This window comes from Serinus canaria, chromosome 5 (assembly GCF_022539315.1).
Source record: "Serinus canaria isolate serCan28SL12 chromosome 5, serCan2020, whole genome shotgun sequence".
Classification (NCBI taxonomy): Eukaryota; Metazoa; Chordata; class Aves; order Passeriformes; family Fringillidae; genus Serinus; species Serinus canaria.
In genome coordinates this window covers 53,575,321-53,594,109 of record NC_066319.1, presented here as the reverse complement: position 1 = coordinate 53,594,109, position 18,789 = coordinate 53,575,321, and the positions used below count along the sequence as shown (strand labels likewise).

General features: G+C 46.6%; 1 protein-coding gene across 1 annotated transcript; it reads right to left on the bottom strand.

The window, feature by feature from the left end:
* Window positions 1-352: 352 nt before the first annotated feature.
* LOC103826865 (inverted formin-2) lies at window positions 353-17,686 on the bottom strand. The gene is made up of 16 exons (XM_050975011.1): window positions 16,744-17,686; window positions 15,468-15,613; window positions 15,321-15,382; window positions 14,588-14,690; window positions 14,418-14,503; window positions 13,825-13,925; window positions 12,456-12,526; window positions 12,235-12,342; window positions 11,268-11,338; window positions 10,513-10,633; window positions 9,794-9,958; window positions 8,993-9,095; window positions 7,978-8,136; window positions 6,258-6,971; window positions 4,747-4,806; window positions 353-1,610 (listed from the first exon to the last, which is right to left on the bottom strand). Exons 1-15 carry the CDS (start codon window positions 17,333-17,335, stop codon window positions 4,748-4,750), a joined length of 2,661 nt encoding a protein of 886 aa, XP_050830968.1. The 5' UTR covers window positions 17,336-17,686; the 3' UTR covers window positions 353-1,610; window position 4,747.
* Window positions 17,687-18,789: the final 1,103 nt, after the last annotated feature.

Sequence of the window (18,789 nt, the reverse complement as noted above, 5' to 3'; positions counted from 1 at the left end):
GTTTAATACTCAGGTTCTTGCAGCTTGGAGACTAATCTGAGAGCAGCAGAGCTAGATTGAGGAGTAAAAATATGGTGCTTGGGTGATGTGCTCTGAGACTGGAAAAGAGGGGAAAAAAGGGGAGATAGCTGCAGATGTGACAGAGACAGTCCTGCAAATCAAACCTGGGTGACATGGTTCTCCAGGGAGTGCTGGGGGTACCCCTGCTTCTGCCAGCAGGAATGAGTTTTGTGTTGCAACAAGGCTGTGTTACTCTGCAGTGTCTCCTGCACTGATCCTGCCCTCGTGTCTGTTCTCAACTCATCTCTGCTTCTGCTGACCAGTTCCCAGTATGCTCATAGTGATGCCTTGGTTAAAGCAAACCAGTAATTTAATTCTTGGTTTCACTTCGAAGTTTTCAGTATTTCAAGGACATTACAAGTCCTATTAAGCAGAGCAAAATAAGCTTTAGCCTGTACATTAGTTTAGCTACAGTGAGTTACCATATAAATGAACAGTTCTGAAAGGTACCCAGCTCTTCCACTGGATTTATGTTTCAGCACATATCACACCATAGATTCAACAAACATAGATCATTTTAAATGACAGCTATGTACAAAATTATTATACAGTGTTATTACAAAACTTGAGAAATAAAGCTCTGAATTTTGAAAACACAGTACTGCACAGTCCCAGTTTTAAAGCCCAAGTAACATGATTCCACACGTTCTGCAGCTTGGACACAGACTCTCGAGTACAAGCAGCTGACAATGGAAGTAAAACCCAGAGATTTACTACAGGATAAACTGAAAATATGTCCAGTAGAGCACTCTGGAAAACCTCTTCCTTTTGCTTTAGCAAGAGAAACCAGGGCCCTGGTTCTCCAAAGGTTGATGGATGCATCAGCATGTGTGACAAGACTACTTAAGACTACTGATGCACTTCAACTTAATTGCACATAAGCATCATGTAGGAACCAGACACTGTTTATATGGCCATATGCTTAGTAAAATACATACTTTTTCTTTTACTTGCTTTTTTCCCCTGTAACCAATTTCCCTTGCTTTAAGCGATTGAGAGTAAAAATACATTTGTCTAATCTGGGTCTTGGACCTGGTCCAATCTAAGTCATCAGTAGGCAATGAGAAGAGGGACTTAACACACCTCCACTTGTGATGGTACAGCCACTGCTTAATTTATACCCTTAATTTAGTTGAGGCACTGCTGTTTTTAACACTTCTTCAAGGGCTAAACACTGCAGTCTGTTCTTGGGCCACACCCAGCTGTCATTTCAAGAGGAGTCTGGCCTAAGAGCAGGTGGAAAGACTTGGCTTCCAGGACAGTGGATGACAGGTCTGACCCTTTCACCACCACCACTATGCACAGAACCATCCCCTGCCCCCACAGGTGCCCAGGGCAAGGCACAGGCTAGAGGGTCCAAAGTCTCTGGGGAGGCTCTTTAGGTCCTGGGGAGGGGAGTGAAAGGCTGCATGAGGAGAGGCTGTGGGTCTTCACGGGGCAGAAGTTGTCATGGTGGCATTTCATTGATGCAGAACCTGGAGTCTCAGAAGCTGGCAGCACTGCAGGGACACATGAGAGGTTCTCTCATACCTTCTGCCTTGCCATGACACCTGCAGGAAGAAGGGGAAATGCAAATTATTTGCAACTATGAACAAAAGTGGTGGTTTTGCATGCATGTGTATCTAATGGTTGAGGTGCTCCTAGGGAAATCAGTTTCATCTGTTCCTCAGACAACCTAGAATCAGATAGTTTGATGTACTTAATAAAAACCTCATTTTTCCAAAATCTTGATGCTCCAGAGCTTGGGCAACTTTGCTTTTAAATTCAGTTCAATAACATATATCCTTCTAGGTATTAAATTGCTGAACTAACTAAATCTAGAGGATTTAGCAGGACTGTCAGAAGGATGGGGCAGCACACTGCAGCCTGTCTCACTCCACAACTGAATCAAATACCATTTCTGAAGGCAGACATGAAGGCAAAGGGCTAGCAGGAAGATGAGCATTAGATTGATGACATTCTCACAGTCTACTTAAAAACTGCCCACAGACAATGCTGGATCTGCAGAAGGGGAGGTGAAGCATCTGTCCCTCAAGAATTAAAGGAAAACCTGGACTCTCAATCCCTGATGTGTCTTTGCAGGGACTGTGCATGCCACTGTGCCATGTGTATGTCTAGCTGCCCTTCTGCCTTTTCCCTCCCTTCTCACCAGGCTGTGGTCTCTGAGCTGGTCTGTACTCCGGGTTTGGTTTTCCTTTTATTTTCTAGGGAATAAATCAAGTAGATTTGTGAGCAGGGAAATTACTAAAGCCCAATTGCTGAAGCCCAGTTGCTGATGGACTTGTGCTTTCAGGGCTTTTCTCTCCCCTAACCATTCCAAGTGACACAAGTGACATACAGAGGGGAGGAAAAGGGGAGCTGCAAAAACAGACATGAATGTCTGTCTGTCTGTCTGTCTGTAGGAATTCTCTAGGGTTTAAGGCAAGCACACTCAAAGAGCAGCTCTCTTGAGTTCAGGTGTTTGTACAGTCCCTCCTCTCTTTTACTGTCACCTTAATAAAATGATTCTTTAAGCTCTGTCTGGACTTGGCTGGAAATGAGTTGAGATGTTACCAGGGTGCACACAAGCAGTGTGACCACCAGTGCCTTGATTCCAGAGGAAAAAGAGCTAAACCATTTCATTCAAGAACATGAAGCTAATGTGGAATACCACTCTTTAGATGTAAAAGCTGACATTTAAAGGCATTATTACAGAAATTGCTGAATAACAAGATATGGTCAAAGTGAGGCAAGAATTCAGTAGCTGATTACATTCTTTTACTGCTCTGAAGTATTATCACAGAGTCTCAGGCTGTTCCTGCCCTCTGCTGCTGTCAGGGAAGCTCTAAAAACTCATAAGAGGTTTGAGTCTTGATCCCTGCAGCTGGATCTGCACAAGAAAGAAGAAGATTTCCATGGCTTCAAGAGACCCATTAACTTCCACATCAGCAAGTCCACCAGAGAAAGAAATATCCTGTACCAAAAGAGAACTGGTGGGGACCTGAACAGACAGTGTATGCTTGGGAAAAAACATGAAATAAATTTAAAAAATCAGGTGGAAGATCCTAGGAAAAAATATTGATTGGTAACACTCCAGGCTTGCTGAATCTGTCTTATCAAGAAGTTCTCTCTTATCTGTCTCATCAAGACAGGAGCTGCATTTGGGAGAGGAAGCTCTCTGGCAGGAGACTAAGACAAGCAAAAGGGTTTTTGTTTCTGCTGCCCTTGCTGTGTGACATACAGAAGAAGAGGAAAAAGAGAAGTGCAGGTTTCAAGGTGCAGCTCATTGCTGCCCTCCTGGCATCAAAGCCCAGGCAGGCTCTGCTGGTGCAATGCCAGGCACTGCATTCCAAGGATGCAGGGAAACTCCTGCCTGACTTCACAAAGGTACTGTATGCCCATGCATTTGTCTGTGCTGCATTTCCATGTCTTCCTAGGACAAAGCAAAACTGGGTTTCATATATTTTTTTCAAATATGACTTTTTAAAGCCTTTATACTTAAAAAAAAAACCATTGAGTTAAGCTTAACTCATGGTTCCAGCTGCCCTTCCAATGCAGCATGTCCACTGGTCCTGGTGTACTTCTCACCTATGCTCCATTGCTACTGTTTTCTGTTCCTGCAGGAAATCTTAGGATTTCTAAACCAACAGAGCTACTTCCACTTCATGTACTCCTATGGTACTGCAAGAAAAGGGCCAAAAGAAGGGCAGGAGTAGTGAGGACTGTAACTACCCAGCGTATATTCCATTTTCTCTTGCTAGCAGTGATGCTCCAGGTGCAGGAACAAAAGCAGTCCTGGGGGGAAATCCCACACAGATTCCTCCTGTCTCTGCGCAGGAGCAGGGCTCCCAGCTGGGCTCCCAGCCCCAGGGAACTGGGGATGCTGGACAATAAATACATTCCTTTCAGGAAACAGGACAAAGAGATTTGATGATATTGATTTAGTTCATAAGAGATGCTCACCAGCATGGAAAGGACAATGTGTAACTATGCAATTTCAGTACAGTGGGGGTTTCAGTTGTTTATTTTTCTTGCTTTTCTTTCCATTTGCTGTAAAAACAGGGGGAGTTTTGCAAATCAAAGTCTCATCCTAGAACTCCTTTTGAGGGGCAACTGTATGTTGCCAGCATCAGTGAAGGATGCAGGGAACTTGTGTGCAACTCTGGAGTTGAATTTAGCTTTGAGTGGGAGCTGGTATCTTGCCCCAGCTAGCATTTGCCCCTGGGTTCAGTGTTTTATTCCCTTTTCCAGATAGCAATATTTAAACAATGCTATAAAAAGTAGTTACCCACAAGCAAACCAAATGTTCTTTGCTGGAGGTAGGTACTGAAATTGCATTTTTACAGTTTTTGAGAAAATAATGTGATCAAAGCAAGGACTTTGTTCATCACATGAAGTCTGATTGTTTGGTTAGAATAATGGCTTTAAATTATCTGCAGGGAGAAGCAGTTTGGCTGCTGCTGACACAGAGGACAAACATGTGGGCTGTGACCCTGTGTCGAGTGGAGATCAGCACTGACTCCACTCAACACAAGATCAACACCCTGGAGAGTAAAAATCAGAGTAACAAATTTATTTCACATGTGTTGGTGATTAGACACAAAGACAAAAAGCTTAGGTGATATGCTGAATACTGATTAGGTCTGTGAAGTCCCAGTGCTGTGGTTAGTTCACAAAAGAAAAAAAAATCTTTGTGAGTTTACATACCTCATTGTGCCACACAATCTTTTTTTGTTTTATTATCTCCAGAATCAGTCTCAACCTCTGCTTTTGAACAAAAGAGAGACACTAAATATATCTGATCATGGCAAGGCCAAAGTAACAGCAGGGAACTTTTTATGATGAAAATACTGTCTAGTAGCAGAGAGGTCCCTAAGAACATAGAATCTTTGACTGGCTTGGCTTGGAAGGGACCTAAAGATCATCTAGTTCCACCTCCCCTGATGCCATCCCTGGATGCCCAGGGAACCCTTTGGCTTTTTCAGGCTGGGGTCAGTTCCTAAGCCAGAAGTCCTAATTTCAGGTGTCAGGAAAGCATTGCCAGGGCTGGGAGCACGGGATGCTCCCATTGCTGCAGCTTCTACTCCTCAGATGAAGCAAGTTCAGGAACCAACATTACAGGAAATCACTTCTCATCTGTGGCTTGTTTTTAACCAGGGGAAAGTGGCATGTTTAGAAATGTAAATTACTATAACCCTGGGAAATGTTGCATTAAAAGAGTAAATCCCTCTGTGGTAGCTGCTCAGCCTATGCTGTCTTTCTCAGCAATGGGTATTCAAACCCTCTACTTTATCCTGCACCCTCCTTGAAAGGAAAAACATCAAGCACTGGTAAAAAGAGACTTTCCCATTTGCCTGCCCATTTGTTTGACCTCAGGATCTTGCAGGAAACAGGCTTTGGAAAGCATATTGGAAGTTCTAAAGGCTGACACACCCATCTGTCTTCCCTACCAGGCATCTCCAATTTGGGATTAAGGTACCCACCCAAGGGTGGTAGGATCTAAAGCACTTGGACACTCTTCCCAGGTTTGGGACTGGCTGAGGACTTTTGGTAAGAAGAGGGGGGCCTGTGTGGCTGCAGGAGCTGAGCTCCCTCCCAGCCCAGCAGGGCAGCCCAGCTGGAGGATGGATCCTCGGTGGAAGCATCAGCAAGATGGGACCTTTCCCCCTCCCTCTGCAGTGATGGTTTGAGGGCCACCTAAAGCACACCTGGGGCAGGTTGTCAGGCAGAGTGCTGTTGCCATGAGTGGAAAAACCAAACAAGCCCAAGGCAGCATTGATGTTGCTGCTTTTATGTGTTTACAGGTAGTTCAGAGGAGTGATTGCTGATTAAGTACTGAGTATTAACTGCTCTTAATCACTGCTCTGGAGCCTAATGGAGCTCTTGTTTGCACATAACCGTGCCTTGTAGCTGTCTTTAGCACACTTGACAGATGTGCTTATTGCCATCTTTACTGCATGTGTAATGGGCTTTTGAATTATTGATTCATCATTACTCCTTTATAAACTACTTACACATGTCACCAAAATGAACTATGCTTGTGTTTTTCTTTTTAAAGCTCTTTCAGGTTTGAAAAATATAATAGCTGCACGAAACAGTGTGACTCTAGGGGCAGGGGGCATTGGCCTTGAAGTGGAAAGAAACAGGTGTACAGAAATATATCAGGAAGGTTCTCACATTTAAGTCAGTTCCTGTGAGTTATTTATAAAATAGGCTACCTGAGTAGCTTTTGCTGTGCCTCTTCTTCTTCTTCCTTTTTCCTGATGGCCTCTGCTTTTCCCTGTCACTGTGAGTTTGCTCTGGGGGAAGCGTTGCTGAGCAAGAGGAGTCGGTGGCTGGCTCCTCTGAGAAGGACTTGTCTTGAGATGTGTCCAACAGCGAGTCTGTGCCAGGGTCTTCATTTTCCTTCGTCATTTCTTTTGACTCTGCCTGCTGAGCCTCATTGCAGGGGGCAGGCTGAGCACTCCCTGAGCCATCAGCTGGGCATTCCTTGTCCTGGCCTCCTGACATGGACCCGTTAGTCCAGCTGAGCTGGTCTCTCAGAGCAGGGGCTGAACTGCTGCTCACAAAGCTTATCCTTGTGCCAATGTCAGCCACAGAGAAGGCAAGGGAGCCGCTCTTTGTGCCGGGCTGGAGGCTTTCCACGTTGTTTGCCTGCTCCATCCCGGGGCCCAGTGTGGTCTGACTGGCTCCATCAGCTTCCACCATGCTCTCTGAGGAGCTTTTGGTCTGGGACTCCAGTGGCAGACTTCTTCCAGCACTGTTGGTAGATAACACCTGGCCTGAAGCTGAAGCATTTGTAACACCTCCACCTGTCTCCATCGGGGCAGTGGTTGAGGGAGGAAGGCCTTCTGAGGGATGATCATCCTTGTTCTGCTTGGTCTTGTCATCAATCTGCTTCCCTGCTGCTTGTGGATCCTTCATGCTCTGTCCTTTAACCAGAAAACACACAATCAGCCACAGCTGCAGTTTCACCAGGAATCAGCCAGGATGCACCTCCCCTGCAGAGGTTACAGGTCAGCAGCTGCCTGTGGAGGGACTACTGACCCAAAAGCAGCTCCAATGCAGTTCTCCAATGCAGAGGCAGCACCATTTTATCCTCCCTGTACCTCCCCTCCTTATACCCATGTGGTCACCCTGGCTGGACTCTGGGCTGCAGCTCAGCAAAGCCCCTGATTTGTTTTCAGCAGGTGTTAATGTGTCTCTGCTACAAAATGGCTGATTTCCACGGAAGCTCCAGGATCTGCAAGGAAGCCTGAAAGTCTACAGCAGAAGAGAGACCCTGCCTGTGAGGTCCTGGACCAGGCTGGACTGCTGGCTTGGCTGTGTGAGGACTTCAAGGCTGCCCATAAGCCAGCCTTAACCTGCCCTTGCAGAGCAGGTTTAGGAGAGCCATGGACAGACCCATGTCCTTGGGTTTGCCTACCTGCACTGACACTGAGGTCAAGAGACCAAAGAAAAGTTAAACCCATGGGCTGTCTCCTCACAAGCACCTAAAGGACTTGGGGTACTTCTGCAAATAGGGTTTCTTATCTTTTTTAAAGGGTTTCTTCAGTCTCCCAAGTGTAGACTAAGATGGGATGCAGCAGTCTCCAAGGCAGAAACACATGTGCTACTGAGAGCATGCAGGGCACTTGTGTGGGCATAACAGCAGTGCCCCATCAGCATGGTGCCATGGCTGACATATGGGTCAAGCACCTCTCAGGATTTATCAACACAGATGCAGGGCCATGCTGCTCCAAATTCCTGCTAATTTTGGGACAGACCTGGCTAGCAACAGCTCAAGGCTCCCTGCTCCTGTCTCCTTGGCACTGGCTGCAAAGCCTTCTTAAATAAAATGCCCCAAATGCAAACACGAAGGCATCTCATGGGTGCATGCTTGGCTAGGGCTCAGATGGGAATGAAGAGCTGCAGGTACAGTCAGGTCTGTGTCCTTACCAGACTGGCTTTCCTCCAGGCTCTCTGCAGACAAGGCTTTAGGAACTGCCTCTGACTCGTGTCTGTTCTTCGTCTTCCTCAGCGTGAAGCCTTTCCTGATGTCGGCGAGCAGGGCGTCGATGACACACACCTCCTCCTGCTTCATCAACCCCTTCTTGACTGGGGGAGAGAGGGATGGGAGTTACACCTGCCCCTGAGACAGGCCAGGAGCAGACTGCAGTGATGCCACTGCTGGAGGTGGCTCCTGCTGCCCCAGCACAAGCAGCCACTGGGCAGGAGCAAGGCACCTACAGCAGACCTGGGAGCAGCTCTGTGATCCCACAGCAGTGCTCCATGATCCCACAGCAGTGCTCCATGATCCCACAGCAGCCCATCGTGGCTGAACACAAGGGATTTGATCCCAAGTCTTGGTGCTACAGCCTGGCACCAGTGGCACCAGCTCTGCCTGGGCATGTCCCTGTCTGTCCCATAACCATGAAATATTCCCTGTTTGTTATCCATTGGTGGGAACCCTTTTTTTTTTTTTCCTGAGGAAAAATAATTTTGATTTTTCTTTCCTCTCTGCTTCTTTCAATTGCATTTTTTAGTCTTTCATTTTCATCCAGCAAAAGGCATATTTAAGCAACATGCAAGATTTTTGGGACAAATGTGGTAAAGAGGGACTATTCAAGTGTATAAGAGGACCTTGGATGGTGGCTAAGTCAAATGTTTCTTTTTAGATTTGGGATTCAAAAGTTATGTTTAGAAACTGGAAAAGTTAACTGAAATATTTAATTTGTGGTGATTTTCTTTCTTCTTTGCTGTTCAGTCAGCAAACCTAAAATTAACTTCTCTGCCCAGCTGCAACTGTGGAAAGTCAATTCTTAGCTAGGACTGTAAGACATCTAAAAGCCTTTAGTCAGCCAGCACCTAGAAACCTACAAAATAAATTACCACTGCTGGTCCATTAAAGCAGGGACACCAAAGAGCTCCTATGGCTCCATCTCTACTTTTTGAAGCCATTTCAGATACTCACTGACTTTTCCATTTTCTCCCTTCTGTCTCTTCCCCTCTTCCTCTTCTAGCTGTTTTTTCCTCTTCTCTGCTTTGGCAGCTTGCTCCTTTCTGTCCTTGTTTTCCTGCAGGGAGGTAACAGTGGCATGAGAAGGTTGGGTAAATGTCTGCTAAAGAAGGTGACGAAGAGAAAGGAGATCCAAAGATGAAGGAAGAGAAATTCTGGCTTTGTCCTGTGCAATAAATAAAATGGGCATTGGGAGTAAGGGCTGTCTTACCAAAATGGTGAAAGGGGACTGCTGACTTGGCCAGGACTCTGCCACATCCCAGTTGGAGGTGGCAGTGGTGCTATGCCTCACACAGCTGCCTGCAGTGTGCTCACCTGCCTGACCTCCAGCTGAGGTGAAAGAGGGCGATACTGAAGCCACAGTTTTTTCCAAACAGGTGGCTTTTTTACTACATATCCCCCTTCTGAGCCTGTTTGCTCAGGCTGGAGCAAAGGGTTAAGTTTTGTAAGCCCCTTTCTCTACAACTTGCACACTTGGCCCAAAAGCATCCTCGTGATTGACTCTGCAGCTAAAGTTGCAAAAAAATCACAAATCCCTGGTGTTTGGGCCAGGCCCAGCAGCACCAGAACCTCCATCCATGAGGATGCAATGGAGGAGGGATCAGACACCACTTCACTGGGAGACCTCATGCCAAATGCCAAAAGGAGGAGGCTGTAACCAGATTCCCCCTGGATTGGGGTGCCCATCCCACCCCTGCCCATTGGAGTGGAGGCAGCTTCCAGCACTAGCTCAGCACCCTGTGAGCAGATGCCAACCTTCAGGGCTCGGATGAAGAGATCTCTGAAGGTCTTCATGATGCTAAATATGTCCTCTAGGGACAACTTGCTTGGATCTTCACAGAGATAATTTGCAAGTTCTTCTCTCTTCTTTTCAATGGTTTCAAATTCTTCTTCCAGCTTCCTGGAGGCATCAATGCTGTCCTGAAACACATTAAATGCACACGGTAAAACACCATCCAGAGGACAACGAGTGAAGTGCACCCACAGAGAAAGGATTAGAATTAAAAGCAGGACTCTGGGTCCTGGCTTTTAACTGCAGCTTTTAGAAAGCTGGTGGGAAGAAATTAATATTTGCAGATGATCTTTACTCTTGGCAACTGTGCTGTGCCAATTTACAGGGCAGTCTGGCTTGAGCAAGACATGGAAAGCTCCATACAAAGCTTAATCCCAAGCAAAGGGCTTCACTCTGGTGATCCACACAGAAGGTGAGCATCTTCTCTTAAAGTGAGGAGTCACACAGGAGCATGGACAGAGCAGCTGGGGCTAAGAAATGGCCTCACCAAAGGTATCTAGGTTTGGGGTGCAGCTAGAAAATGCATATTTGGGGTGTGCAGCATTGCATCTTATTTCCAAATCTGAGAGCATGTCTTGTGGCAATATTTGCTCCCCTCTCGTGAGGCTCCTCAGCTGCAGATGTACCATGCATCACCTCTCTGTGTGTAATGGGGGAGATCTAAGGCAGCTCCATTACTGACCTGGATGGGTTTCTCATACTGTTGTTTCACATCCTCATTTGATGACAAGACTTTCCGCTGAAGCTCCAGCAACTTCTTTAAATTGGTACCAGACTCCGTGCGTATAATATCAAGATTAATTCTGAAATCACACAGAATCCTGCCATTAGCTGACACTCCAGCATCTTGAGCTGACCAGGGAGTGGACAAGTCTGAACTGGTGGTTTGGTCACCCCTCTGCTTCCCACACTTCACTGAACTGAACCCTGTGCTCTGAACTCTCTGTACAGTCCAAGCTCAGGGAAAACAGCTTGCCCCCACAGTACTCATGGAAAGGCTGCCAGGACTAGCTACAATTCTGTGTATTGGGTAGATGAGGGACAAAAAAGCCCACCCATTCAAAAGGCTGTTCTCCACCCACCATGCTCAGCATGAGCTCACTTCCCCTGCCTGGAGGGACTTCAGAAATGTTTGGGTGGCTGACCTTCACCAGCTCCTGCCACCACAAAGGCAGTGCACATTTCAGAAGGGTCTGGGAGGCAGTTTTAACTGACTGCTCTGCAAATTTCAGTCCTAACTGTTGCCAGCTGTAGTAGAATTATTATATATTAAAGGGCTTTCAACATTCATCAACCAAATCTTTCAGTTAAAACTGTGTAAGATGCCATCCTGTTAATCTCTATACCAGCTGTGTGTGTCCTAATTTCTGGTACATTGTTGATGTGCATGGGGTTTATTTTTGTTTTTAATTCAAAGGAAGTCACACACAATTTTACCCTGCTGCTTTTGAAACATATTCAAGATCCTTTGGCAGTTCCAGTAGGTCCTTGTGGCTGTTTTCTACTTCCTGAAGAGGAAGAGAGAAAGAAGTGTTATTTGGTGTGTGGCAGAAGCCAAGGGGAAGCTGGGGGGAAGACACATGGACAGAAGTGCCCAGGAAGGATGACTGTGCTGTGTTCTGCTACTGCCCCCCTGTCTGTAGTTTGCACATTCAGAGAGGAAAGGCGTTTCCCCTGGCTATAAAAACACAAAGGAATACTGAACCCTCAGAAATACTCGTAGTTCAAAGCAAAGCAGAGCTCTTCTTGAGCATGGAGGGAGGCAGGACTGTGCTTTGATGCAATCTGGCACTTCCCACAGTCCCAGAAGGGTACTAAAAGGTCTGTCTTGCGTTCTTTACTTTCACAGATGTCCTTGCTGAAGCCACTGCCAGCCAAAGCAGGGCTTGAACATGTGTAACTGAAACCAAAGGACATTGATGAATGAAGGTTGCAGAGCAGAGCATGGAGAAAAAAGATAAAAACAGCATTGTAGGGAATAGAAGAGCCATGGGGGCTTGGAGTGAAGAATGAGAAGCCTGAGCACAGTCTGGAGGAAAAGGGAAAGTCCATGGAAAGGCAGAAAGGCTGAATGGGTACAGATGAGCCAGGACAGCTTTGTGCTCTGTGGTTTGCAGCTGCTGATGTGCAGATTGCACAAATATGAAAGGAAGTTGCAGATACTGTGGGAAAAGATGCTGGAGGGAAGCAGATCGAGTCTTAAAATAAGGAGTGGTGCCCACAAGCAGCCTCCACCAGAGTCACCGAAGTGATTCAAATTCTCCTGACTTGTGACACTCTGGGGCTTGCCAGGGAGGACGTGAGTATGAGCATGTGGCATTAGCCAACAGTAGAGTAGAAGAAATGTTTCATCTGTGATAAAACCCTCCCTCCTTCCCTACTGTGCAGGACTTGGCAGAGGTACCTCCAGAATATGGTGGAGCAGTGTAATGCGGGTTTGGTTGGCTTTGGTTTCTGTTAGTTTGAGTAAAGTGCTGATTTTAAACCCATCGGCATCGCCTGTGTGACTTCCCTACAAGAGAGAAAAAAAGCAGATGTAACTCCTGTGTCCATCCAAATTACAACCCTAAAGGAGATCATTCACTGACTGTGATGGGGGAGGGAGAAGACAAAAAGAGTCCTTACGTAGTTCAGGAAGTTTCCAACTTTGAGAATCAGTTGACAAAAGACTGGCAGGCGATGACTGGTCAGAAGACCTGAAAAACATAAGGGATTTTTAAGCAAAAGCCTCTGTTACACCAGAACATTTTCTAAACTGCGTTGAAATTGGGATTCTGAATTACACTAATCAAATTTGGTATTTTGGCTTTGCAGCCCAATGCCCAACCAGCAGAGAAACTGATTCCATGCAGATTCAGTTCCATGCGTTGTCAAAATCTTTGTTGATCTATGTTTCTTTCTTTACATCTGGTCTCTCTTTTCCTAATGGCAAATAACCTGCAGTTGGACCCTCCTCACCAACAGCAATCAAGGTCCTGCCTTCCTTGCAAGTTTCCCAGTGTGGGCAAGGGTAACTGGGCTGCAAATTTAATCCTTCCAACTTTTAGCTGTGCTGGGAAGCCAGTTCTGACTGCACTATGATCACCTGCCAGCTGCTCAAACCAGACATCTCACCCTGTTCCTGGTCTCTCATGGTAGAGGTGATTTCTGGCCAGGCATGAAGAGTGCAGTCCCTGTCCTTGATCTTATGACAGGGTGCTGCAGTGCTGTGCTTTCTGAAGCACTCAGCTTTGAGGCAAGAACAGCTCCAAAAGAACAACTGGGCTGCTGGGAAGTCACTTTGGGGGAAGCTTCAGTTTATCCCAGCAAACAGCTGTAATGCCAGCTGGAAAAACCCCCAGCAGGAGCTGGGGGAACTGGCTCTGTAGGACAGGTGACACCTGACAGTGCCAAGAAGAGCATACTGCTCTCAGAGGAGTGGGACCAAAGGCTTCTGGCACAGGAAGCCAAAATCTATTGCACAAACTTTCTGTGTACTCAGCATATTGGAGCATCAGCAATTTATAACCCCAAATAACAAGCTTTTTCTTCTGGTTCCATTTCTAGGCAGGGAAATACTAAAGCAGAGCTGCTTTGAGGGGAAGTTTTCTGGCAGTAGAGAAAATTACTGCATGAAGTTCTTAATTTGGGAAATAATGCTGGATGGATGAATTAGCTGCAGTAGGGCCAGCTCTGCTGTCTAAATTCAGCTCCTTTGAAAGGGCTGATGAACTTCCAGCACTTCACCATCCAAAGTGTTTCAGGGGAATACATCTGCTGCAGAAAAAAAGGGATGAGCATGACAGAAAATAATCTTTGGTCCTGTTATGGGCTTTGACCATCAGTGGAGATACCTGAAGTTGCACCCCACTTGCAGCAAACCAGTGAATGGACCACACAGGAGTTCTTTGGGGTTTGGGTAGTAATGCTGCAGAGCTCCAGGGGAGTTTTGTGGGGGTTAAAATTTCCTGTCTTAAATAAATCAGACCCAGAAATAAGCTCAGGTCATCTATACCTTCACAGGCTCTCCGGATGGCTTCAGCTTTGGGCTGAATCATGTCGAGCACGATGGTGGTCTCCTCACAGATCAGCATACACTCAATGCGCAGCTGGTAGCTGAGGGGGGAGATGGATTCTCAGCATCAGGGCACTGGGATCTCAGCCAGCACAGCAGCCCCTTTCCCACATCACCAGCAAGCCCATGCCACCCCACAACATGCCAACCACATCCACACCAAACCACTGGGGTGGCCTGGGGAGGGAGGTGAGGACCAGCAGGGATGTGGGCTCTGCTGGTGCATTGTGATCAGCAAAGGGAAGAGTTTCCCCTTCTTGGCACTGCATTTGGCACTGCCTTTCACTAAGTTATGGAGTCTCCTTGGGCAGATCTGACCCTGAGTCAGCTGGTTCAGAGGGAGAGGACATGCTGGATCAGGAAGAGCCCTACATCTAAAGGTAATAGGGAAAGGGATAGCTCCAAGGTGGAAGGGGAAATCCACTAGTTATATCCATCAGTATTGGTCTGTGAGGCTCCTATAAAGAAATATAAACTTTCCAGAGGCAAATCAAGAAACAGATTGGGCTGAAGTTTATGACTAACAGTCTTACCTGGGAATCTGAAGGAGGAGAAGATAGAACTGATCTGCATTTGCTAGCTTTAATTTCTCTTCTTTGAAGGCCTTCAGGTTTTCTATCTAATAATAGAAATAAAGAATCAAGACTGCAGGGCTGCTCTAGTGCTCAGCTCTGTGAACCAAGGGTAGTGTTTTCCTCCTGACCTCATGCTTTTCAGGCAGCAGCTTCAGCAACTGCTTCAGAACCTCAACATCAAACTTGGTCCGGTCCCCATTCTGGATCATGGCAGTCACTTCTTCATTGGAGCTGCAGGGAGGAGGAGCAGAGCCAGCCATGAACCAAACACCACTTTCCAACTATCACACACTACCAAGAGATTTATCTGTGCCAGCACTCTGTGCTTTCCCTAGTAAAGAATCACCATAATCCACAAGGAAAGGTATCTCCCCAGAATTAACTTAGAATCAGGACCCAGATCCCTGCTACGACCCAAATCTTGTTTCTGGCCCTGATCAAAAGTCTCAAGGCCAGAGATTAATCCTGCAACTGAGATCCTGTCTCTGAGCATTTTTTTTTTTATCTTAAAAGAAAATGGAACTCTTCATTTTCCCATTGGCCCCGATTTGAGAAGGGATTTGACCTCCAGGTGTGTCTCACAGTCTATGCTGCCCTAAGAGTCTGTGCCACAACTTTATCTGTAAAATGGAGATGTAATTCCTTTGCCAACACATGGGGAAGTTGTATGTAAAAACATAATTAAACCCCTACACTCAGTATTTTAAAGACAGTGTAGGACAAGATGGGGAAGGTTCAGATGATTTAGTAGCATGGACCACCAAAGCATATTGGCTAGAAGAGATTTCATGAGGACCTTCCAGATACTGCAAAACCTGCTCAAAGTTTTGTCAACTGTCATGAAAACTGGCCATATCTTACCATTTAAATTGCTTCAAAAATATGTTCAAATTGAGACTTTTCTTGGAGTCCAAAAATGTGATCTTCATTAAAGAAAGAGAAGATATCTCATATTAGATGAGCTGTCTGCAGGGATCTTTACTCAAAAAAACGAGGGGGTCTCCTCACCTCCTTCGGCTCTGCCTTCACTGGTGCTGCTGTCTTCTCCTTGGGGGTTGGCTGTGGGAAGCAGAACAGCTGCTCAATGCTGCTGTAGTTGGGCTCTATCGTCTCCTCACTGCTGCTGCTCACAGAAGCCCACATTGAGTGGCTCTCTGAAAGAAAGAAAAAGTGTTCAGACTGGCTGCAGGGACAGCTGAAAGCTCCTGGTACCTGGGACAAGGCGAGCTGCTAGCAAGGGACACTCTTCAGGACATGAATGAAATAAAAAGAGACATATTAGTCTCTTAACATGACATATTTATTTATCCATATATTATAATACGACATATATCTTAATATAACATATTTATCCATATATTACATATGTATCGATATATAAAACTCTGTTCTCCTCCATGCTAGGCAAGCTGGATCAGCATGACAAGGACCTCAGAATTTGGTTTCTAGTTCCCTGGTTAAAATTATTTTTGCTTCCTTGCATCCTAACAGAGGGACTGGACACAACTTGGATATTTTCTGACTGTGTCCTTCCCCATTTTTCATTTTGTAGTCAAGTCTCCTTGTATACTGCTGGCTACAAGACTGCTTGAATTAATTTCTACTGCAATTTCTTATATCTTTTAAAAAAATCATCATCCTAACATGCCTGTAGAAGCCTCTACTGCAATAATCCCAGGATTTTATTGCTCTTGTGATTGAAGACATGCCTTATTTAGATTTCACCTCTGCCTACTATCATGCAGTGGATGCCTTGCTTCTCTAGGACAAAGCTGACACAGCTTGTCCAAGCTTCTTCTCACATTTCATGCTCCACTTAGAATCCACTAGTAGAGGGAAATGTAACCCGAAAATCAAGAGATATGTGATGTGATCCTCACATGCACCCTTAGTCATGACTTTAATATACCCAGATACAAGCACAGGTGAGCTGGGTAATAAAAGTCTGGGGAACTCAGATCAGAGCCTGATCTAAGGCACGTCATAGTGATTAGGAAAATATTCCCATTCCTTTCTCTTCTTGTAAATTCAAAGTATTGTAGTCATAAACAAGCTATTCCAAAGTACTAATTCAGTTGGAAGAGTTAATATTACAGTAGTAGTTTCATGTTACTTTTATATCAGCTCTGTAGGTCAAAAGTAGAGGAAATCAGGGAAGTTCTGTATCTAAACAGAGTTAACCACATCTGACAAACTTTAAGATAGTATTTCTTCCCCTGGGAAGCAAAAGCAGCAGTGTAAAGCACCCCTAAAGCAGCAGTAACTTTATGCCAGAAGCACCCACCTCTCACCACATTGGAGGGCAGCTTCTGCCAGTTCAGCTTCTTCATTCTCAGCGTTGGTGTCTTCACTGTCTTGTGGGGAGGCCTGCCCAAGCCCAGGGGGCAGCTGAACTGGGAGGCCACCACGGCTTCTATGTGATCTCCTGTCATGCCAGGAAGGAGGGGTGGAGGGGGAGGGATACCACCCATGCCAGGCAATGGAGGTGGAGGAGGTGGGATACCACCCATGCCAGGCAATGGAGGTGGAGGAGGTGGGATACCACCCATGCCAGGTAATGGAGGTGGAGGGGGAGGGATGCCACCCATGGCAGGTAATGGAGGTGGAGCAGGTGGAATACCAACCATACCAGGCAGTGGGGGTGGAGGAGGAGGGACACCACCCATGCCAGGCAATGGTGGAGGAGGTGGAGGAATGCCCCCCATGCCAGGCAATGGTGGAGGAGGAGGAGGAGGAGGAGGAATAGCCCCCATGCCAGGCAATGATGAAGGAGGAGGGGGAATACTCCCCATGCCAGGCAGTGGGGGTGGAGGGGGAGGGATGCCAGGGAGTGGAGGGGCTGGAGGTGTATTTGTCATGGGGGATGTGGGGGTCATGGCTGCTGTGCCAGGGGGTAGAGGTGGTGGGGCTGGAGGTGCCGGGTTGGGAGCAGTGTTGGAGGGAGGGTTGGATTTCTCTGGCAGAGCACAGCAGGCTGTGAACTGGCAGCATGAGATCTTCTTGTCGTTGTCCAGTGGCCCTGAGGATGTTGCTGGTGGCCTGGTGGGGTTTGAGGACCCCACTGGACAGCGAGCTGCACGTGCACATGGCTCTGGCTCAGCCTGGGCAGCTCCAGCTGCACTCCCAGACAGGCGGCTTTCAGCTCGCTTCTGCTTGCTTGGATGCTTTTTGATAGACAGCAGCCTCTCAATGACTTCTTCAACTGTGTTCCCTTGGACTAGAGAAACGAGTCAGGGTCAGGAAGGGAACAAGGCCCACAGTTCACACTATTCAACCCTCACCAAGCAGTAAATCTGGAGCCATGGAGAGTCCATTTCCCGGTGTCACTTTACACAACTACACTTTTGGCTTCTAGGCAATTTCCTTCCCACGTGCCCAGCCCACAAACACTTCATACCACACCTGCCAGCAAGACAGGCCAGCACCAGTGGCAGGATGCCAGTGAAGACAGATTCCCACTCCCATGAGCCAAAGCTCAGGGATTAACCATTAAAACAAGACTGGGAATCCCAAGCCCACTGCTAAATGTGGCCACCCACATGGATGAAGCTTATACAGAAGGTACAGCTTTGTCTCATGTCTGTTCAGCTCTCACCAAGCCCCACAGATTATTTCCTGCACATTGGGGAAATGGGACAAGGGAAAACAAGAGGAGTGTGCAAGCCTGGATGGATGTGTCACTCTTACTGTCGTTGGCGAGTAAAAGGGCTCTGTTCACTACAGCATCCAAGGACTCCCAGAGCAGGAGGCTGGAGTGATGAGAGGGCTCCAGGTGCAGCAGGCTCTGCAGGATGGACAGCAGCTGGACAGAGACTGGAGAGCGGCTCACCTGGAAGACAGAGCAGCCTCTGTCACAGCAAGGCTGGCTCCCAGCAAAGTGGATTAACTCTGCCATTGTGTGAGGGGCACCCCATGTGAGGGGCAACTTACTTTGTTGAAGAGAGATGAAAAGACCTCATGATGATCATTCATGTTTATGCCATCACATATCCTTAACAACTCCTCATCATCCTCTATTTTGAACTCCTCAAATGTGTCACACTGGATAAGCAGATCCTCCTCCTCGATGTCTCTGCAATATTACAGCACTTGTTTTCATTGGAGAGCCCTTCACTAATTTTCAGATGACTGTTTTTGTTAAACGGCTTTTATCTCTATGCCTCTCAGACTCAGCCAGTTGGTGTTGGAAGTACCCAACTCTGCCCAAATTATAAAGGAGGAGATGCCATCAGTGCATCCTTTCTTGAACTGAATGTTCCTCTTTCTACAATCAACAAACACAAAGCAATGGGACCTCTCATGGCATAACCTGGACCAATGTAGGCTTGCT